At 41.2% G+C, this 22369-nt stretch overlaps 1 protein-coding gene across 2 annotated transcripts; it reads left to right on the top strand.

The window, feature by feature from the left end:
• Positions 1–3945: 3945 nt before the first annotated feature.
• ppp2r5ca (protein phosphatase 2, regulatory subunit B', gamma a) lies at positions 3946–21920 on the top strand. Of its 2 annotated transcripts, XM_073483240.1 has the most exons (14): positions 3946–4090; positions 10739–10938; positions 13224–13334; positions 13609–13701; positions 13810–13940; positions 14510–14569; positions 14710–14818; positions 15143–15196; positions 15412–15582; positions 15680–15807; positions 16574–16675; positions 16861–16933; positions 18193–18309; positions 19259–21920. In XM_073483240.1, the coding sequence occupies exons 1-14, from the start codon at positions 3997–3999 to the stop codon at positions 19391–19393; spliced, it is 1578 nt and encodes a 525-aa protein (XP_073339341.1). In that variant the 5' UTR covers positions 3946–3996; the 3' UTR covers positions 19394–21920. The 2 variants fall into 2 exon arrangements, with proteins under 2 accessions (XP_073339341.1, XP_073339342.1); XM_073483241.1 differs by lacking the exon at positions 18193–18309.
• Positions 21921–22369: the final 449 nt, after the last annotated feature.

Below are 22369 nucleotides of genomic sequence, written 5' to 3'. Positions count from 1 at the left end.
AATGGTGGTAACCTCATCTCCCTGTCGTTTTTTTAGTTTGGGATACCGTAGTATTTACACACATCCAATTTGACTTGTTTGTGTGCGGGATACTATGTGCGAGCCATGCTTTCAGCTACAGTGACAGGATGTTCACGATTATCTTGATTCACGACTATCCTGATAATGAAAATTCACCAGGGAATTCAAGTGTTTAATATCTTTATCGTCCGATCCCTTATCAAGATACAGCCGTTCTGCAATAATCGACGAATTGCAAGACAATTATCTAACTATACATCACAATATCTGTTTAACTGAAGAATATAAAATACCACTGAAAAGATTGTGGTGTCAGTTTCACAGAATTTCACATGAACAGAGATGAAGCAATGTATAAAAAGTGCATAGAGTCTGAGCCTGATGCCTCTTTAAAACACACTGACTGCAACTTGTCCGTGTCCACATGGGCCATCATTCCAGTGTAGGACAGCCACAACCTGGCTGTACTGCAAGAAAGCAGAACAGTTCTGCAGTCAAAATGTTTACAGACGGATATAACTATAGCTCACATAATTCTTGCAGTCTGTGTAAATTAAGTTTACAGAAGTTTACACCACAAGGAGTCATGAAGTAGTGACTCTGGTAAGTCAAACTATCCGGGGAATCTGTTTAAAGCACCAGCATGTTTTAATAAAAATGGTTGTATTGTGAAAAATAGTCTTGTTGGGCTTTAGGGAGATGTGTGGGTAGGTTTTAGTTGTAGCGTTTCGGAGAAAAAAGAAAACTCTTTAATAATTACAATTTAATGCAACTACCTTAGTTCCCCAAAATAAAGACTACAGAATAAAAATACAAAAACATATAAACTATGCCATCTCTCTTACGGGTGTTTGGAGACCAGGATGCGAGCACAGACAGAGTCACAGAGAGGTCTGGGCAATATTTATAAATGGATTGTTTTTTTGTTTTTTTTGTGGCTACAAGTACGATCCATTTTTACACAGACATCACGAGATGGCCTTTCAGTGCCACAGGCTCTGTTCTCTCTGTGTCTGTGTATGTGCATGTGTGTGTGTGTGTGTGTGTGTGTGTGTGTGTGTGAGAGAGAGAGAGAGAGAGAGAGAGAGAGAGGAAACAGGTCTGTAAACATCTGTGTGACAGCATCAAATATGTTGATTATAGATCAATTCTGGGACATTTTATCTCTCTATTTGGTCTTTTTTACCGAGCGACTGCAGTCGACGGAGTCTTACTTGCCGGTGTAGCCAAAATGTTGTCAGTAGGGCAACGATACATGTTTGATGAAGAGAGGTAAACAGTGTGTTGTTCCAAGCGTTAGTGAAACATTTAGTGATGGGCTTGTGTTACTCTGGAACAAGCGGTCCCACCTGTGCTGCCATCTTCTGGGTGGAAACGGGAATCTATCGTTTTGTTGTCAGCTTTTATAGGAAACTTTAGTTTGATACAATGTCTGGTCTTTTATTATTTGAGTTAACCATATGGCACTCTGTTTTAAAATTATAATTTGGCTGCAGTATTTTGTGTTTTTTGTCATTGTGAACAAATGAAAAGACAAAATTTGTCGGTTCAAGCGTCAATATTTTTTTTACTTTTGCTGCCCTATCTGTAGCGCTCAGCTGCAACACTTTATATTCCTTGTGAGGACATGAATCTCTAGAAACAGGTTGCACACATCATTTTTAGAAAGAGCTGATCAGCTTTAGCTTTTAGCAAAATGTACTCAGGAGGTAAATATTGCATTTGTCAGGGTCTATTTTCAACAGCAGATTAATACACATTTGGTGAGTTGGTGTGTGTGGGCTTGAGTCAAAATAAACTCCAGTGTGTGAGAGACACGTCACCCAGCATAACAATTTTGCTTATCGATGTGCTTTTTAATTGTTTTGTTTTATAGACAAAAAGAGATATTTAAATAGAACATCACGAACCGGAATCATTTTTGTTTGATACTAATCCAGAGGGAGTCCTGGGGTGCTTCTGAACCCACTCCCTCCAGGCCTGTCCAAGCAGTAGGAAGTAAGTGGCAGGTTTCAGAAAATACCGCTGCCCGTTGTCATGGCTGTGGAATGTAATGGCACCTCTTGGAGAGGCTTTGGCCCCTCGGTGACAGAATACCAACAGAGAGAAGTGCTTAGTGATACACTTGGCCTTCCTCTCCTCTCCTCTCCTCTCCTCTCCTCTCCTCTCCTCTCCTCTCCTCTCCTCTCCTCTCCTCTCCTCTCCTCTCCTCTCCTCTCCTCTCCTCTCCTCTCCTTCACCTGCAATGAATGTATTGCTCATGTATCTTTAAATTTTTTTGCCATGTAGTTTTATAATGGGATATGCATTTAAACGAGGTGTTCAGACCTCGAAATATTACCAGGATTTTGGAAGCTCCAGAAATGTTTCATTGACCACCAACCGTCACCCGACACTCCATCGGCATGGAGATGAGTAAATAATGACTACATTTTCATTTTTTGGGTGAACTTATCCTTTAAGAATTTTATATCCCGTTGTTGTGCATATGACAGCAAAGCACTTGCAGTTTAGTCAGTGGTAGGACAACTGTAACATGACTTACTGTAACTCCCGCCCTCCTCTGTGGTGGACTTTTAATTAATTCGCTGTTAGATAATCGTCTGGTATTGATCTTTGTTGGAAAACAGCACAGTCCTTTTGTTATTAACTGGCTGTGAAGTGACTGAACTCCACTGTTATGAAAACTCCAGTCGGCCCTGTGGTGTGAATGTGGTTTTGCCTCATGTGCCTTCTGACAAATCACATGAAACGAGGGAACGGCACTTCGTTCGTAAGGATGAAATGCAGATTATTGTTTTCTGTCGCCTTGGAGTTGAACTTATTTTGGTGCCCAGCCTCTTGAAATACTTATTCACTAAAGGGTCAGCATAAATATATCATTCAAAGTGTGATATGTGATGTTCATCTTATCTGATCTTGATGATTATGTCACTGGATGAACTTTCAGAAGAAGGCTGCAAGGAGCTGCAGCGGTTTCCTGCAAGTCTGTGCACTTAATTTTTCTGTCCTCTCGCTTTCATTTCCTGTTTACAGCTAATTTTGTTAAGCGCATGTAAGACACTCAGAATAACATAATGCAGCAAATTCTGCCATTGCTGCGAATAGTGTGTGAGTCATAAAACCCTCTCACAAAATCCACTCAAGATTGTAGCTTCATTTTGTTGTTATTGGAGAGCACAAAGTGTGGATCCATCTATTTTATGCCTTTCTAGACTCAAACAGGAGTGGATCTTATCATTTATTCAAGTTAATATTTCTATTGTATATTTAGGCACTTCACCATACGTTTGGATTGCCTTTTATCTTGTGTAGCGAATAATCGCACAGCAGCTTGCTACTGGATTTCTTTTGTGTTCTGTCGCTGGAGAGCTCTGCAGTTTGAGTCCCCAGTAGTCCTGTCCTCAGCCCCTCATGTGGTTTCTTCTTGTCTCCTTCTGTTCCTTATTGAATCCAAAGATTTGAGGGCCCCTCTGACCCTCTGCCACCTCCCTTTGATAAAGAAGCAAGCAGAGATGACAGGAGGAAACAATGAGACACTTTGAAGATTCAGCCAGGGCCTCAGAGTAAGTTATTTCCAGCTGCTTATCCTCAGTCAGATTACGCTGAAAACCCTGCTAATGGTTAAACTGTGGAAAAGACTTAAGTCAATCTGATCTAAGATCTGTAGCAGGGCCTGCCTTGCAGAGACCAGTGAGTGGGGAGGAGGAGGAGCCGGAGCGAAAAAATTCCAATGCATGTCCCGCCCCCTGTGCCTCCTCTCAGCCAACCACCCTCCCTCTCTCCCGGCAGCCTTTGCCCTCATTGCTCCAGAGCAGCCTGCGCTCAGCCAATCAGCTGGCTCCTTCACTGCTTACCTCACTAACTAGCCAGTTCCCTCCAGCAGCAGAGAGCTTCATTTTCTGATCTGCTTTTGTGCTAAAATGGAGGCTGGCCTCTCGCCCTGAGTGGATCGCCTTCCTGGTTGAGGTTTAGATGTTGACATGCAATAAATCTGGAGACAGGATGGTTGTGGATGCACCTAATTCCAATGGGCCTTTTCAGCCGGTGGCTCTTATGCACTTCAGAGGTACGTAAGGACAAATTATTCTTCCTGTATTGTCCTAGGGAATTAAGGAGAGAGAGAGAGAGAGAGAGAGAGAGAGCTGTGTGTTGCTGTGCTCCTGTTCCCCTCCACTGGTTACTGCCTGGTTAGTCAGCATTCAGCCGTCTGAGATCAGATAATTGTGTGTGTGGTTTGGAGAGCAGCCCTATTGTGTTTGAAAAGGGAACTGAGGGACTGTTATTCGTGTGGCTTGTGTGCATTTCTGTGAGGCACGGGTGCTACATAAAAATCTGGTTTTACTAGCTAGCTGCTCTCTCTGCCCATCCCCCCGCCAAGCTAGTGATGTCAAAGGAAGTGAGGTCATAGCCTAGGGAAGGGTCTTCTCCTTAGTTTTTTCATGTGTTTGATTGCAATTGTGTGTTTCTGTGTTTTTGTGTGCGCAATTATTTATCGCAGCCTTTGATGAAAACGCTTCAGAGGAGTCAAATCTCGTCTTCCCGTCTTCGCCTCCTTCCCTAGCTGCTCTACCCAGCCCAGCATTTTTGTCACACTCCAGTTCATCTGGGCACAAATTGGTCATAGTGTGTAGGCTGTAGACAGACACTGCTCTGCAGCAGGCAGGCAGCAGCAGCAGCCCCCTTCTCCATCCACCCCCCCACCCACCCTTTTCCCCCCGTTACCCTCCTGTCAGCGACATGTTCAGGCGAAGAAACTGAATGTGAATGTGGCTGTTAATTGTGTATCTTTGTCAACAATGCGACCCGGCCATTTTTGCCGGAGCGCAGCAGTCATGTTTTATGGTTACAGCGTCGGGCTCGGCCTCTTAATGTGTGTACAATGTACTCAGTCATGTTTGAAAGGCCCAGCCTGTTACCACTGTACTCGGGTGCAGCCCAGCGTTAGATGAAGCCTCGGGCAATTATTGATTACACTCTATTGAGCCACAGAGGCGACTGCCTTGAATGACAACTCAGTGTTGGGGAACAATCAGACTCTCTCTGCCTCTTTCTTGTCCCCCTCTTTGTTTGTCTCTATCATTCTGACCCTGTTCAGACCAAATGTCCATATCCATGTCACGCCGTGTCTTGATTCAGTTGAAACGGCTTGCAGTTTGTACCCACCATCTGAAAATGTCACAATTTAATGTTTGGGTGACCACTCACGAGTGGATTTCACTTCCCTTTTCAGATTTTGTACATGGCGAAACTGAAACTACTACCAAACCCAGAATGTGTATCTTCATGTGTATATGTGCAGGACTGTGGTGTCTCACCTCAGACTTGGACTGTGTTTCTGAGCTTCTCACACACACAAATGATGAAGTGGCCCCTCGGTGTTGGTGGGAATGCTTCGGCCTTCACACTAAACAGCATCAGGCTCCACATCCCAACATTTCCTCTGTATGTTTTGGGTGCATTCATGCCAGACTGTATTTATAGTCATGTTCATGTTATCAGACATTTTTGCGCTCTTAATGACTCACCAAAGAGTGCGAACCAGCTCTCTGGATCTCTTATCCGCTGTTTCTTTGAGATGCAAGACATCATCTTAATAACAAAGGCTGCATTATTAGTCACAAGGCTGCCTCCCAAGTTGCAGTGCAGTTGCAAATGTGGCAATGATGCCTATCTTTAACTATTTACCAAACAACACCTTTGCAGTAATCCATAAACTTTACTGTAAATGCTGGATGCATTCTCAGGTGTTGCTTTCCAAAGGCGACTTTAATGAATGAGTGAATGGGTCCAACCTGGCTGCTAATACGCCTTCCAAACTGCAAGACACTGTCCCTCTGCATCGCTAAAAATAGTGATCAGTCAATGTTTACATTGATCATGCCGATAAAGCAGATTGCCAAACCAGTCCCAGCTCCAGACCAGCAGCTGTTCATTTGACCCATTTACAGTGAAAAAGTGGAGACCGTGGTTCCAATGTGACTCCAGTTATTTATTACTTTTGTTTTGATCGGGGGAGCGTTAAGATAAATCATCCTCTGTTCTCCACAAGACACGATAGTCGTGTGTGTGTGTGTGCGCTTGTTCCCCTCCTAAGGCTTCTGTTAGTTACATTAATAGAGGTCACATTGTGGTTAACATCAATTTTGGGATCACAACACTGGGCCTTTATCTGTTACACAACAACCCTGCTGGGGTATTTTAGGAGTGTACAGAAACTTTATAACACATGCAGACGGACTTATGTAATGGGAGCAACACACGTCCGACACGGCCAGAGGTGCGAGGCATGGCAACACATTCCAGTCCGGCTTCAAGTCCCAGTGCAACCAGCACACGTTACAAAATCTGTTGGAACACAAACCTTATTAGTGTTTTCCCGAGGTCTGTGGAAGACGTACTTTGCAAGGGGGTTTGGTGGCTCTCTCTGAAGAAAATGTAACTTTTTAAAATTAAAATATGGAATGTCACAGGATTTTGGGCCATAGAGTGGCGCAGGGGTGAAGGATTTTTGGAGGCTAATCCTGAAGTTGGCATCGCTCTTGGGATTTTTCAATTGGATCTTGGATTATTGCAGAAAATAAGATTGACACCACTACTTTTCTGGTTTTTGAAGCATAAAAACAATCACCAGAAGTAAAAAGCCAAGGTTAGCCGTAAACGAACAACATTGCAGTCGCATGACTTTAACATCGCCCTCATGAAACATCTGTACGGACGGACAAGTGAGTAGATTGGTCTCGGTGTTCGACTCGATGATGTTTAATGTCCCCAACAGCCTCTTAAGTCTCATATACCCGAAAGAAACATGAAAACACTTTTTATTTAAAACATGGGGTATTACCTGACATATTGTATGTTGTAGAGTGAAATAATATAAGCTTGTGTTAACCACAGACATTATTTCAGGCTTTTAAGTGAAAACCCTCTCAAAAAACCCTCTGACTTCGAGACGAGGCAGCCGGTAGTGCAAAAAAGAGTGTTTTAGGACTCATTCTTGTGGACCAAGTCCACTTGGGACCATCTACAACCATTAGATTTGGGAAAAGTAATATAGTTACTCTTTGAGGCCCTCCACATTGATTTTTCATTCATTAGACCTGTGTGGTACTGTGCTCCAATGTTTGGGAAATCCCTGCATTATGCCAAGGAGAGAGATTGTTCACTAGTAGAGTTTGGTGTTGAAAATAGAACTAAACATTAATGTACAAGTGGTAATCTAATCCTCCTCCTGTCCCACCAGTAGTCTGGTGCACCTCAATTGACCTAACAGGCCTCATTCTGAAACCACACTGTGGAGACATTTCTTAGTGGATCTTGACTACCTCATAATAATGATAAATGTCTTGGATCAGCCTCTCTCTGTCTTATGTGTTTTTAATCAGGAGCACTAGCTCTCAGTGTTATTCTTGTTGTGACAGCGACAACGCTTTTGGCCGTCAAATCTTTATGGAAATGGCCGATAATGGCAGCTCGCACACTTACCCTCTCTCCTCTGGAATTCCCAACCTCTCGCTGTCATCAAGATAAATTGGCCGACTTGAAACTGACACTGCAGAAGTGTGTGTGTGTCTGTGTGTGTGTCTGTGTGTGTGTGTGTGTGTGCACGCCAAGTCTCCATTATGTCTGAATAGGATATCTCTCTTCTTACCTAGATTCTGCCTATTTGCAAGAATGTCTAGCACTGATGTGTGTCTGAATGTGTGTGTGTGTGTGTGTGTGTGTGTGTGCCCTTCTCTATTCTGTGCTGTGGCCCTTCGTGTACCTTCATTGAAATGAGGGTAGATCAAATAGGTTTTGCTGCCTTATTATTTCCCTGAAAGTGTCTGTGTCCTGAAGTTTTTCCTGCAGTGTTTCGCACCTGCACGACTGAATTGGAGTAAAAATGTTATTCCGGTCTTTTTTTTGATTGGTTATTACTCTCAGCCTAATTAAAACAAGATGGAAGGTGGCAGCAGAACAGAGGGACCAAATTAATCCATCTCAGAGTAACGCGGTTTTATATGTACATTTCTGCGCTCGCACAGCATGTTTGCAGTGCTCTTGTTTGCTTTCATCAGCTGGTTATTACTCATCAATTTTCCTTATTTGAACCCTGTGCCAAATTCATAAATCATGATTTGTCTCGCAGCCTGATTTGCTTATCTCAGTAATTGGAAGCACTCTGCCTACAGGTTACAGTACAGTCATGAAACAATAATGGGATTCATCCACCCCCCCACCGCCACTTTGACATATGTGCCATGTATATACCTGATCTAATCTAGCATCCTCATCATGTACTGACAGCCTTCGAGCCAGCCCATTGTCAACGCCACACCCTTACTGATCAGTAATTATAGGGTATAGGAAATGCAGCTTTGCACTTCGATGTAACTTGTTGAGACATAAATCCTCTGTATGTATTTTTCAGGTAAGCTAAGGATTGAATGAATTTGCTGACTGCTCTACTTTACGCCCTATTCTCGCATCATTACTGTGGATATCCTCAGAGAATACCTGTTTGGTTGCAGAAAAACAGCATAATGTTAATGTTGAGCTGCTGTAGGTGGCATACTGTGTGCATGAGTGTATCAGATGCAGAACATAGGTTACCAGCAGAAACACTAATGAAAGCCTAAGTATGAGTCCACATCTATGTCAGTGAGTTTTTTTTTCCCGTTGCATGGTAAATCACTACCAACCGAATGGGAGCATCTTGATCTGACAGACCTCTTATCTGTGTCGCATGCAGCTGCTTGTGTCGGTTAAATTAACCCGCACCTGAGTGTAGTAAAGGAGCACGCTGACGTTCCGAATTTGCCTATTTTATTACAGCTGCAGCGGGGGCTCGTGCAGAATCAAATTTAGATCGGGTCCGTCAGGGAAGAAACGTGAGATAACAGTCCTTTAAAAACATGTCTGTTGTTTTATTGGGCGCTATCTTATCTGAAAAGGGAAGCATATGCTATTGTGAAACGTAATTTAAACTGAATCTTAGTGCCTTATTTGCATTTTACTATAGAACGCCACGATCTTGATTTAGTTTTTACAGGTGTAAATCAGTTGAGGTGATTATGTCTTGTATAGTCACTTCCCTAAAGTTGCCGCTTAGCTTAGCGTAGCATATACAGGCTGGAGGTAATGAAACCCGCTGGATTGGCTCAGTCCTGTGAGGCGACGACGCACCAGCAGAGGGTTGGACCTTGGTCAATGTTGGGGCTGCCGGTGAGTGCCTGTGGCCCTATAGGTTTTGCGGTGTGCCCCACACTATTGCCACTTGTCGGCCGTCGTTGGTGGCTTTTTGCATGTTGAATTGGTGGCAGAGGCCGTCTGTGAGACAAATCCCTCTGATTGACTCTTCAGCTAAGCAAATAAGTGCATGAGAAGAGAAAGAAAAGAAAGCCCCTTGAGCCTGTTGTTGTGGTCTCCGTGATATCAACTATTTAGTGCAATTTCTCCCTATTTATCACCTCCATCTAAAAAAAAAACGCTGCTTCGGGGCGCCCTGGTAGGTCACCTGGTGGAGCGTGTGCCCCATGTGCAAGAGGACAAGTCCTCAGCAGTGGCCCGGGTTCGATTCCAAGCCTTGGCCCTTTTGCTGCATGTTTTCTCCTCTCTCTCCCCCCTTTCCTGTTACAATCTTGAGCTGTCCTTTCAAAATAAAGGCACAAAAAAAGCAAATGCTGCTTTAACAGAACAATGTATATGTGTTGTGTTACTTTGTCACCACTAGTTCTTTGATGTCAGTTTGCTTTGTAGAGGTGTCAGTAGGCTCATTGTCACCTTTGGACCAGGCCATGCTAGCTGTTTCCTCTTTTTCCAGTCTTTATGCTTTTATTTTTATTTCCCAAAATGTTCAACCCTCCCTTTTAAACGGTTTGTGCCATCAACTCGAATAAAATCAGCCACATCCTGATTTAATTATTAATTAAAATACCGGCACGGTAAGAGCGGTTATTTGGGTGGCTGAGAAACATGTAGGCTTTTCCTTCAAACGGACTATCAAAAGATAAAACCAAACATTGTAAAAGAGAAACAAGCTACATCACAGATGTGACACATAACTACATAATTATGGTGTCAGTGTGTGTGTTATTACTGCACCACACGAGCAGGTAGGAATTTAGAGTTACTGAAATGGAGGTTTCCTCTCTGTGTTGTCAAGTGTGAAGTGTTGACTGGAGCTGGCCGAGATTGTTGGTTTACAGGCCGTGCTCCTGAGTGCTCTGGTGGAAATCAGGAAGTCCTCAAACCACCATGGAAAAAATATAATGACAGACTAAAATAGAAATGTTTATGATTTTTTTTTTTTTTATATCCCTCAGCTTGTGTGTCAAATGGCCGGACTGTGACCGTTCACCTACTTCCCAAATCCTTCGTCCTCCTCTCCCTCTCCATCCTGTCTTTTCTCCTTCTCTCTGCTCTGTTATCCTCTCCCTGGGCTCTAACCATCTCAGCCTTTCTCTCAATGCACTTTTAGCCTTCATGACTCATTTGCCAGTCTTCATCACTCTCTCGCTGCCTCAGTGCTGTTTTAACTGTCAATTACGCCGCCCCCTCCTTTCTCTTGTGACCCCTCACTCTTTGAACATGGCTCCATTCTCCTATATACTCAGCCACCTTGTTTCATCACCACTGCGTAGCCTCGTTGCGCATTCAACTCCCTTTCGCTCGTCCCTGGACTCTTTTTCTTCCCTTCACCCACCTCACTTTTCCTCCCTCTTTGTCTCCTCAGATGTGGCCCCCGCAGAGCAGGAGAAGCTCTTCATCCAGAAGCTACGGCAGTGCTGCGTTCTTTTCGACTTCCTGTCCGACCCACTGAGCGACCTGAAATGGAAGGAAGTAAAGCGGGCGGCGCTGAGCGAAATGGTGGAGTACATCACCCACAACAGGAATGTCATCACAGAGCCCATCTACCCGGAGGTGGTGCACATGGTCAGTGGAGCTGGAGAGTTTAAGTTTGTGGTTAAAGCTGAAGATGAGGGTGAAACTGAGAATAGGGGCAGGTTGTGGCTGTGGGACAGAGCAGGGAGGAGCTGAGAACAGATTATATAATCGAGCAGTGGGGTTGTGTCCCAACTGATGATTGTTATCAGGTTTTGATAACGCTCGGGGCAGAAAATCTGTTTTTCTTGAGGTGTTCAGAGAATCTATCTAGTGAACTTTTTTCAAAGTATTTGCTTGCTGTTGTCTTTCAAGTTATTTTTCAAGAATGAAGTGGGTTCAAGCTATAGAGGAGAGGGGAGAGTCATAGGATTGTGGCAAAAACTGTAATAATCTATAAGACTTCTTCATCACTAGATCAATGCCTTGCTTTGTGACCGCATCTGCAAAACTATAACATTCCCATCAGCCTCAGCTTTATGTCGTTTAGGTGTTATTATGGATCCACTGATTCATTTCCCTCCTCTGCCTCTGATTGGTAGCCTTCATTGGTTGGATTCAAGCATGAGGAGTGAGATCAGTTAGGGTAACAATATCAAGGTAAGCCAATCAGAAGGCAGAATAGGACGGGTCTTGGCAAGAAAAGGAGTGATATCCATAATGACATGCTGGAAAGCAAATTATGAACGCTAAAATCAAAGGGATCTTTAACAAGTGATGTTAATACAATTTGTCTTGTGTGTACACTGAATTATAAGCAATACTCTGTACATTAAAGTTAAAAGGCTGCAACTAACGATCATTTTCACCATTAATCCATTAATCATCTATAAAATGTGTTAAAAACCGTTCATCACAGTTTCCCAGAGCTCAAAGTGAGGTCTTCAGATTGCTTCTTTTGTCCAACAAACAGTCGAAAACCCAAAGACTCTTCATTTACTATCATAAATGACAAAGAACAAGAGCAACAAATCCTCAGATTTAAGAAGCTGTAAATGTTTGATGTTTTTGCCTGAAAGATTACTGAAACCATAAATTGATTATCAAGAGCTTGCATGGTGATTAATTTTCTTTCAATTGACTAATTGTCATAAAAACATATTTTATTTCATCCTATCATATATTATCTTTGATTTTCAACTAGACTTCACCAGTGGAGAATCCAAGCAGACTAAATCACCATGATCATAGATGTTCCGCTTACCATCTCATCCCAATCTTTACTGTGCAGCGGTGCAGAAATACAGCCATAAACATGATGAAAACACTGTAGGCTAGTAAGATAATCTTCCCTCGTCGCTAATATCAAACTATGCTCTCCACATCATCAAAGCCAACAGCAGCATCGCTATAATTGCTGTAATGACATTTCCATTTACAGTCTCCATTGTGGAGTTAATGCAGAGTCATCTTCACAGCCTGTTCTGGGTTGAAGTGCAGCACAGCACAGGCGGTCTATCTACCTTGTAGCCTGTCTTTTCAAACAAGGCTCCCTGTGTTTTAGTAGGCCACCTGCACTGTCCCATGATCTGCCTGGCAGGGAACAGCAGCCCACAGGGGAGTCAGTTGACACTGTGAGAGACCAGAAACACAACACACTTGGATTATTGTAGGCCCAAACCCTTGGAGGCCAGTTTGCAAGGACAAAGTTAACATTAACCCAAAAAAAGTACCCAAGATCGGGCATTTAATAGAAATTCCCAAACATTGCCTAAATGTACTGCGGTATCAAGATAGTTGTGCTTAGTTTCTCTTGTTTCCTTCACCAGTTCGATCAAGAATCGACAGAAACTTCCGAACCATTTAACACGAGGGCTGAGAACTGAATAAAGGAGCTGTACTCTTCATATAATGGCAGCATTTATAATCAACCTTTGAGGAAAGTTAATGTGCTTCAGACTTTGTGGAGACATGTGTCCCAAAAGGAGGCCTTGGTAACAAAGATGGTACTTTAATTGCACGGACTGTTTTTAAAAGCACAGTGTTGTTCAAGTAGAGCAGAGTGAAATCCAAAGAGTTTATGAAAATAATGTAAAAATCTGTTGTCTTAAGATTCAAAATGCAGTCTATTGATGTGGTTTCACTGTTGATCTAACCACAGGTCATGACTGTAAACATTTATTCAAGAGTGGGGAACTTTTAACAGGATGTTGAGGTCGAGCTGTGTTTTTTAAGTTCAATAAAATCTAATCTGGTCAGTTATTGCCATAGGTGTGATCGCAAAGTGAACTATGACTTTGGGTTATTTAAACAACTAAAAGGAAGTCAACTTAAATGGCGTACTGTCCAGTGGAGTAAACATTCACGGTATCGTTTTCATTCTTCTCTTCTTCCAGTTTGCGGTGAACATGTTCAGAACATTGCCTCCATCGTCCAACCCCACTGGAGCCGAGTTCGATCCAGAGGAAGATGAGCCAACACTTGAGGCTGCATGGCCGCACCTCCAGGTTGACATTTAAACCATTTAATAACCATTTAATCATCCGCAGAACACTGAGAGTGCAATTCTGTAGTGACAAACAGCATATTAATGCCTATGAAGAAAGAAAAAAAATCAGAGCGGAAGATAAATAAACAGAATGTTTGTATCAGAATTAAATTTGTGTATTTGATGTTGGATATATTGTGAACTACCTCAACATTGAGCACATTTTACCCCTTTTTTATTCTTAAATTCCATCAGTATTAATTGTTTTTGTGTTTTTCTCGTCTCTGTTGCAGCTCGTCTATGAATTTTTCCTTAGGTTTTTAGAATCGCCCGACTTTCAGCCTAACATAGCGAAGAAATACATCGACCAGAAATTTGTGATGCAGGTAAGAAGACAACCATTTCGGCAAATTCTCAAGAGTGTATGATATAAAACAGCACAATTTGCACTTTCAGTGTCATTGCGCTAACATTTCATGTCTCTTGCATTGTAGCTCCTAGAACTATTTGACAGTGAGGATCCCAGAGAGAGGGACTTCCTAAAAACAACCCTCCACAGGATCTATGGAAAGTTCCTGGGGCTGAGAGCATACATCAGAAAACAGATCAATAACATTTTCTATAGGTCAGTGCAGTTCTCACACTCATTTTTGAACATGTATACCATTACCATTACCATGTGGGCCCTATATCTACATGTTTTGGTGTGTAAATGATTCGTAGTCGCCAGTCGATCTCCTCAGCTGACAGGGCTGCAATGGCTACAGCATAATCCTTTGGGGAAACTTTGACCGTCCACTAATGGTGCTTGTTTTTGCCACGCACAGGCTGAGGTGGAAGCGATTCCTATGGTTGTTAAATGTTTGTTAAATAATGAGATCCTTTTTGTCCTTGCAACATGGGGTTACAAGGCTGACCATTTAACTGATCTTGACAATCTAGAGACAAAACCTGTAACACTGTCTTCTCCTTGAAGGAGACTGGTGTTTCTGGTTACAAATTCACTTTTAATGCACATAACTTTGATGGCCAGAGTTGCCCTAAAGGATTTATATTGCAGCCGTGTCCAGGCTACCAGCTGAATTACACACAAAAACATGTAAACAAAGGGCCCAGGTTGGAAAGATTCACAATTTCCCTTTAATACAGAGTCTTAATATTGCCACTGAAAGAAGTCCTTGTTTGTTCTTTCAGGTTTATCTATGAGACAGAGCACCATAATGGTATAGCTGAACTACTGGAAATACTTGGAAGGTAAGGCCCGTAGCTTAAGTCACAAGCTTGTTTGTCCTAAATGTAAAAGCTTTCTAATCATCAGCTGTTTAATTCCACAATAGCTATTCAATCACACCAGGTGTTCTGATTTTTGTACTTTATTTGTGTTTGTTTCCCAGCATAATCAATGGATTTGCCTTACCACTAAAAGAAGAGCACAAGATTTTCCTGTTGAAGGTTTTATTGCCTCTGCACAAAGTCAAATCACTCAGTGTCTACCATCCACAGGTACGTTTAATGAGGACTCAAGCGCAAAAATCTATACAGAGAGATAAATAGGTATCCATATGTCATGTACATATGTCATGTTTTGAAAATGTGTTTAAGTATTCTTGTCCAAACCTGCTTTGAGTTCCCTCCTCCTCTTTTTTTTTCCCCCTGAGAGCAGCAGGTCATTCTGCATGTTCAGTGAAAAACAAAACTGGTGTTACAAGTTCCAGTTCTATCCCTCAGGCATCACACGTCCCCTGCCGCGTTACCTTTTAGTTAACTTGTGCGTAAGTTCAAATGCTTTGACAGTTAAATGGTTGGATTTGTTTATGTGGTTTGCAGCTGGCCTACTGCGTGGTGCAGTTTTTAGAAAAGGACAGCACTCTAACTGAGCCGGTATGTCAAATAACATTTCATCTTTAATCATTTTCATCTCTTTGCTTGCTGAAAGTCGAATTTAAAAATATGCAGTTGGTGTTTTTTTTGTTAGTTTTGCAAGATTATAAACTGCTAAATATTTATTTGGGCCATTTCATTCACTTCTTTTGACACTGAAAGCTGCTCTCCCTTTATCCTCTCTGATTGGTTATCTTTCCCCATCATCACATCAGGTGGTAATGGCTCTACTAAAGTACTGGCCAAAGACTCACAGTCCCAAGGAGGTGATGTTTCTCAATGAGCTGGAGGAGATCCTGGATGTCATCGAGCCCTCCGAGTTCGTAAAAGTGCAGGAGCCTCTCTTCAGACAGCTGGCCAAGTGTGTGTCCAGCCCTCACTTCCAGGTAACTGACAACCGTACCCTCATAACCAAGGTATTTCAGGTGCAGCAGTGGTGGGTGTCTGTATATATTCCTGACGGAGGTGTTTTGTTTTCTGTAGGTGGCAGAGAGAGCTCTGTATTACTGGAACAACGAGTACATCATGAGTCTGATCAGCGACAACGCAGCGAAGATCCTGCCGATCATGTTCCCGGCTCTGTACCGCAACTCTAAGACCCACTGGAACAAGTAAGCCGCTCAACCGTCTCCGCACGTGTCGCACTAATGTCCGTACAGGCTCTGTACTTCACACTGCATGTAACAGCAGTGTGACACTACAGTGACATCTCTCAAGTGTGTGCAGATACTAGAGCGTGGTCACAGAATGTACTCTGCTACACATCAGCTAAACAGATTTATTTATCCTGCAGAATCTCTAGCAGGTTGTTTATGATGATCTTTAATGCCTTTTTATGGTATGTTTTGCTGCAGATGAGCTTGTTACACATGATATAAAGGTGCAGAAAGTGATTCTGGAGAACGATGGTTGATTGTTGAGTGTTTTTTCAGCTGTATTAATGTTCAAAATCTTAAACATTTGACCTTTTAAGTTTGCTGTTTTTAATGCACAATAAAAGAGTGCTTTACCATTCAGTCACTTTAATATCATTTTAGCATCTTAACACATCTTAACACGTTGAATAGAAAGCTGATGAACAGAGAAGTCATCAACAACTATCTCCTATTATATCATTGAAGGCTTTGGTCACGACAAGGCATTTGAAGATTCAGCCTTGAGCTCAAGCTGCTTTACATAAAAAAATAAAGGTGTCAAAAACAACAATTCATAACTTTTTCTTTTTTGTGCCGAAAAGTTAATTGTTTCACTTTATATTACTTTAGGTTTGTTGCTAGAGGACAAAAGTGGCCTTTACAGTAATGGTTCTCGCATTTGTAAAGATCTGACTTGTCTGTGTGTTTGTGTGCGTGTGTGTGTGTGTGTGTGTGTTCGCAGGACCATCCACGGCCTCATATACAACGCTCTGAAGCTTTTCATGGAGATGAACCAGAAGCTGTTTGACGATTGCACACAGCAGTTCAGGGCTGAGAAAAACAAGTAGGTGCCGCAGACTCTTCTCCCTCTCAATTCATCTTTGTGGGAAAAAAAAAGATGTCTGAGTGACACTTAATTGCAATTAGCCTCGACGCTGCTGCCGATGTAGTGTTGGGTTTCACATTTATCGGAGGCAGAGAGCAGATTTGATGACACAAGGTTTGTTTTTTGTTTTTTTCGCCTAACAGAGAGAAGGCAAAGTCAAAAGAACGTGAGGAGGCTTGGATCAAGATCGAGAACCTCGCCAAGTCGAATCCACAGGTGAGCGCATGCAATCATTTAACCGCCCCTGATTTTCCTTTTCTACTAATGTCTGTTGAGTGTGTGTTTGTAGAACTAATATATATGAAATAAGTGTCTTGTGTTTTCTGTAAGCCAGTTTTTTGTTGAATTGTAGTTTCCATTTTATCCCGTTTTCATTTGCTTAAGAGTCTCATTTGGTAGTCTGACTGGTAGTCATTTATTTTTTTCAATTTTCACTGCTGGTAAAGATGGAAAGATCTTGATGAGTGCTCCAATGATGTGCTTAGTTGTGGTGAATGGTTGAATCAGACATCTCTGAAAGTCTCTCTGAAGAAGCATTAGAGTAACCGCAATACAGATTGAACTTGAATCCTGCCCCCCTCTCCAAAACTGTATTCCACTGTGGTACAATATTAATTCCATGTGGCATTTAAGGACTAGTTCAACATTTTAGAAAATACATTTATTCACTTTCTTGCAGAGAATCGGATGCTTAAAATGATACCACTCTCATGTCTTTATGGTAAACTTGAAGCGACAGCCAACAGCTGGTTAGCTGCAAGCTCCAAAGGTCACAAAATCCTATCCCAACTCAGGGCAGTAACTTCCTGAAGTCTTACTGTCACCATGAGGTTTGCCCAGCAACCAGTGGAGACTCCAGGAAAGTCACTGCACCTGGCACATACATCCTCTGTCAATCAGCAATTGTTGTTTTCACACTTTTGGATTAAACAGTTAATTAAACATTAATTAAACAATGTTACAATTAGTGAGATTTAGAGGTGCGTGTAGATGTATTTTGTTTTTTGTTAGAAAGCACCGTGCTAGCCGTTTCCCTGTGTTTGCAGTCTTTGTGCCAAGCTAATGGCTGCATACAGTAATTACAGTATAGACATGAGTGGTATTGATCTTTTCTTCGAACACTGAGCAAGAAAGCAAAGTAAATGTGCAACAAAATTAAAACATTTCTACCCAACAAGATCAGTGCAACATGTGCAACAAAATTTATATTCTAATGTCAACTGCGACCGATGATCTCTTGATATCATGTGACGCAGCTGCTTTTTCTAAATCAGCACTAAATCAGTAATTAAATCCATTTGTTTCCTGCACCTCAACTAAAGCACATTAAACTGATAAGTGCAATAGATCAGAGTCGCTTCTTTGAATCAGTTCAGAGCCTCTTGATTCATTCTTCTTTGCATGCGACTGAAAGTCTTTTCTCCATCCTTTTTTGTGTTTTTTGTTTTTTTTGTTTCCCTTTGTTTTCAACATAGTTCTCTATGTATGTTGATTCCTCTGACCTCAATAGTCCTGTAGCAATGGAGACGGATATCCCTTTGATAGAAGATGTTCAGAGGTTAAAAAAGACAGTTGAGGAGGGCGCGACTCAGGTAAACCTGACTTTCTCTCTGCCTCTATTCATCTTTCCTCTTAATAATCACTCTATATATTCATAGATTTGTGTCTTAGCTAAGCTTGCAAAGTCTTCTAATTGAGGCTGCTTGCACTACAGTTCTTATCATTGTATACTTTCTGTTTAATTTATAGTCTTGGTTTTGTTTTGAAAGAATGAATAAAAACAGAAAAAAAACACCCAGGAACAAATCTGACCATGGACTTAACACTGGAATCAAGAGTTTTCTTTTTTGTGTGCCTGCTTAACCATGCATGTTGTCCAAGTATGGAGCCCCAAAGTGTCCAATATTATATATGCAGTCTATATAGTAATGATTAAATAATGCATTTTGCACAAATAGTATGATAAATGATTAAAACTCAGCCCATTATTATAAGTTTATGGCGACTGGTGACAGCATCACTGTCAAGAAAAGTCTCAGAAAATAAAAATTGTCAAGAAACATAACACATAACTTAGTATATTTGGGAAAAATACAATTTGGAAATTAAAAAAAAAGGTGTTTTTAATTATTATTGTATAATAGTTAGTTGAGTCTGAATTTGAACTTCTTGGTTTATAGATATTTCAAGCAATTTATTCCTAAAATGATTTCATGATGTCCTAGTTATTTACCATCACACACTTTCGGGCTCCATAAATGTAGTGCAGGATGTCCGCTGATGCGTATTTAACTTAAATTTGTTGTAATAATTTTGTATTTGTCCAGTATTGACTGGCTCAGCACATCATGTTTTCACTCAGTCTTGTTTTTCTTCCATAAATTGAATTTTGATGTCTCTAACTGAGTTGTTGCTCGAGCTGTTGTGCTTTATCTCAAAGATATGATCAGAACAGGAACAGTTTGACACAGAACATTTGGCATGTTGACAGGAGACGACGACGCGATATGTCATAATTAAACGTGTTTCGTCTCCTCCCAGTTGCAGCATGACCAGCGGAAAGAGCGGCCTATGGTGCGACGCAAATCTGAGTTGCCTCAGGATATCTACACCACAAAAGCCTTGGAGTCCCACCGCAGAGCTGAAGACATGTTGACCACCCATGATGGACTCTAGGTCCCGCCACCTGCCGGCTCTTTGGTTCAACTGCCCCTTCTACCCTCGACAGCCATGGACATCTTCTTTGCCCAGGTGCCGGAGTTACACCGGTGACCCATGTTGGGCTCTCCATCCCTCCTCCTACTATGAGTTTACCCAGAATCCTCAGTTCTCCTTCATTCCTGCTGCCCCAGTGCAGAACCCTGTATCCACCTCCCTCAGATTTCTGCTTTCTCAGGTTTTATTCTTTATTTGGAGAGGAGCGGGAGTGTGTTTGTGTGTCTTTAGGCCCCTCGCCACATTCGATTTGTTCCCCCCTTCCGTTCCTCTTACCTTCCTTTCTCCTTCCACACCCCTGTGCGCTCACTGTAAATGTGGAACCTCGGAGTACGGACACCACAACGCTGGTTCCTTCATTCCTTCTTGCAAACGTGTTCACAATGGATTGAACATAGGAACTGACTGACTCACTGTCACTCGTCTCTTGGTCTCTGCTTGGTTTTCTTTTCTGTCAAAGGGAACAAAAGCAGAACCCGTTGGTCAGATGAAAGACAAGACTTTCCCCTCATCTGTTGTGTGTCTGCTTTATTTTTATTGTCTTTTTTTTTTGCTCAATCTTAACGGACATCTTGTCAGTGCCAACACCGTTGTGTTCTTTATGTTTATTTCATGTTTGTATCTGTGACTTTAACAGGGACGCCTGCCTTTGTTTTTTCACTGGTGTTTGAAAGATTTTATTTTGTTTTAGTTTAGCACACCAGACCAAACTGAGGCCTGTCCTTAGCCTTGCAATGTCCAGGAAAAGATGGCGAGGAAAGGAGAAGTTGTCCTGTGGACATCTGACACTTTCCATTTTGTTCTTTTGTGCCATACACCGCTCTTTTATATGCTTGCTTCCTTATGTTCATTGGCAATATTTGAAAACCAGACCATAGTGATGCCTAGACAGTTCAAACAATGGTACTTACTGCTGTTGAGTTGAGGATGAACATGAATAAAAGCTGTTTGCTACCTAGGTTGCTGTAGTAATATCCGGGGCCTGGGTGTAGCAAGAGGGACTCTCAGTTGCTTATAAGGGCGGCATACTGAATAAAAAAGAGGAGATGGGGTGTTAAAGGTTGAGTGGTGGGTTTTATATATAAATATATATACCCCTATTTATTTTATAGAATCCCTATTTATTTGAGTGTTAAATAAATAGGGATTATTATCTTTGTAAAAGAAATATAATCAGAAATATACATTTTTGCTGAGTGGCAGAGGAGGCACAGACGTAAAAACTCAGCTCACTGACGATTTTTAGCAGCCGTTACTACGTTAGGACCTTTCATGCTCATTGTTTTTTTTTTTAAAGAGCATGAAGGTGTTGGTACTGTATGCTTTAAAGAATTTACAAAAATAGAAATTAATTTATTATCAAACATAGGAGCAGGTAACCTCGGTAGCTATTAACATATTGACATCAAAAGATTAACACGCAAATGACTTGATGAGAGCTACCAAAACTCCCTTTTTAAAATTCAAAGGTGTGTTTGTGTTGTGGCCATCCCTAACTTCAGGTGTTTGGTTTGTGGGTTTTGTTTATTGTGTTTTAAAGGTTGGAAACCTCTTCCAGTCAGTACCATTGTTTAAACTAAGGAGGTCTGCTAGAGTTCTTCATATTTGATGTGTTGTATTTCTTTGTCTTGTCTCTGGAGGTTGGTTGCGTGGATGTCAGGTTTTTGGATTATTTCGTTCTGGCCGTTCAGGATGCCCAACGCTGAAACACACTGGTATCAGATGGCCACAAAAATGCCAGATGCTGAAAATAAAACTGACATTGTGACTTGGCTTGTTAACTGTATTAATACTGTATTTGCTTGAATGCAAAAAGATGTAAATTAAAACTACCATGTTAAACATGTACCTTTTACCCTGGAGGAATGCCATTCACCAAACTGATTGATTTCTGTTGTCGAGGTCATTGCGTTTATGAAACAGTCCCGCTTGCTGGGAGAGATGTTTTATGGATTTTATGAGTTTATGAGTCAAGAGATGTTTGAGGTTTATTTTAGTGCTGATAAACAAGTCACCTGTGATAAAAAGAGATGATTTAAAAATGATTTGGTGGCTTGTTCTGTTTCTGCAGGATCTTTGCAGATCTTTTAATTTTAACATATTATTTCCAAAACATGATAACTTAAAGTGTCCTTTTGTATGTGACCTGTACTATATGATTCATTTAATATTGTATATATGAGTTACCTTGTTTCATGTAGTGTTATATCTAGATTAATTTTGTACAAATTGTCCCTCTGTACAGAATAAAACATCAATAGCAAGTGAAAGAAGTCAATCTGGCACATACCGTCTTATTTCTTCTGTTCTGGATGTACTTTCAGCAACACAAGGATTTAGAAAATGTTCTTATTTTTATGATTAAAATCTGCAAAGTTTCCTCCCTCCTCTATATAACTGACAAATGTTCATGCCCGTTGTGTGCTCCTATCACTGTCTTTAGTGGTGTACAACTATATAGAATGAATAAAGAGATTATTTGAATATATATTTTCAACCATGCATCCATTTTGGCTTTACTTTACTGGCAGTTTTTCCCAATTGTTTAAACACGTTTCTTGAAACTATATTGACTTTTCTCAAAACTGAAAACAACCATAGTGTTGCAGTCAGGAACACCTAAACCAGACCGAGTCATAAACAAGACCGAGACAACAGTGCGAGTCCCACACAGCATGACACACTTACAATAACATAAAAATACCCACAGAAGATGAACAAAAATACCTCTTCATTCACCTTTTTAGTGCCAAATATATATATATATATATATATATATATATAATAATATATATATATATATATTCACCTTTTTAGTGCCAAATATAATAATATATATATATATATAATATATATATATATATATATATGTATGTATATATATATATGTATGTATATGTGCACCTTTTAGAAATGTTTTGATACAATAATCACATC

This window comes from Pagrus major, chromosome 16 (genome assembly GCF_040436345.1).
Source record: "Pagrus major chromosome 16, Pma_NU_1.0".
Classification (NCBI taxonomy): Eukaryota; Metazoa; Chordata; class Actinopteri; order Spariformes; family Sparidae; genus Pagrus; species Pagrus major.
Note: the sequence above shows the minus strand (reverse complement) of the source record. Positions and strands in the feature narration are given on the sequence as shown.

Bases quoted from the DNA above. Each gene is read 5' to 3' on its own strand.
- ppp2r5ca (XM_073483240.1), top strand. From the start codon at position 3,997: ATGTTGACATGCAATAAATCTGGAGACAGGATGGTTGTGGATGCACCT. The intron at 15,808-16,573 runs GTAAGCCGCTCA...GTGTGTTCGCAG, and splicing joins TCTAAGACCCACTGGAACAA to GACCATCCACGGCCTCATAT. The intron at 16,676-16,860 runs GTAGGTGCCGCA...TTCGCCTAACAG, and splicing joins TTCAGGGCTGAGAAAAACAA to AGAGAAGGCAAAGTCAAAAG.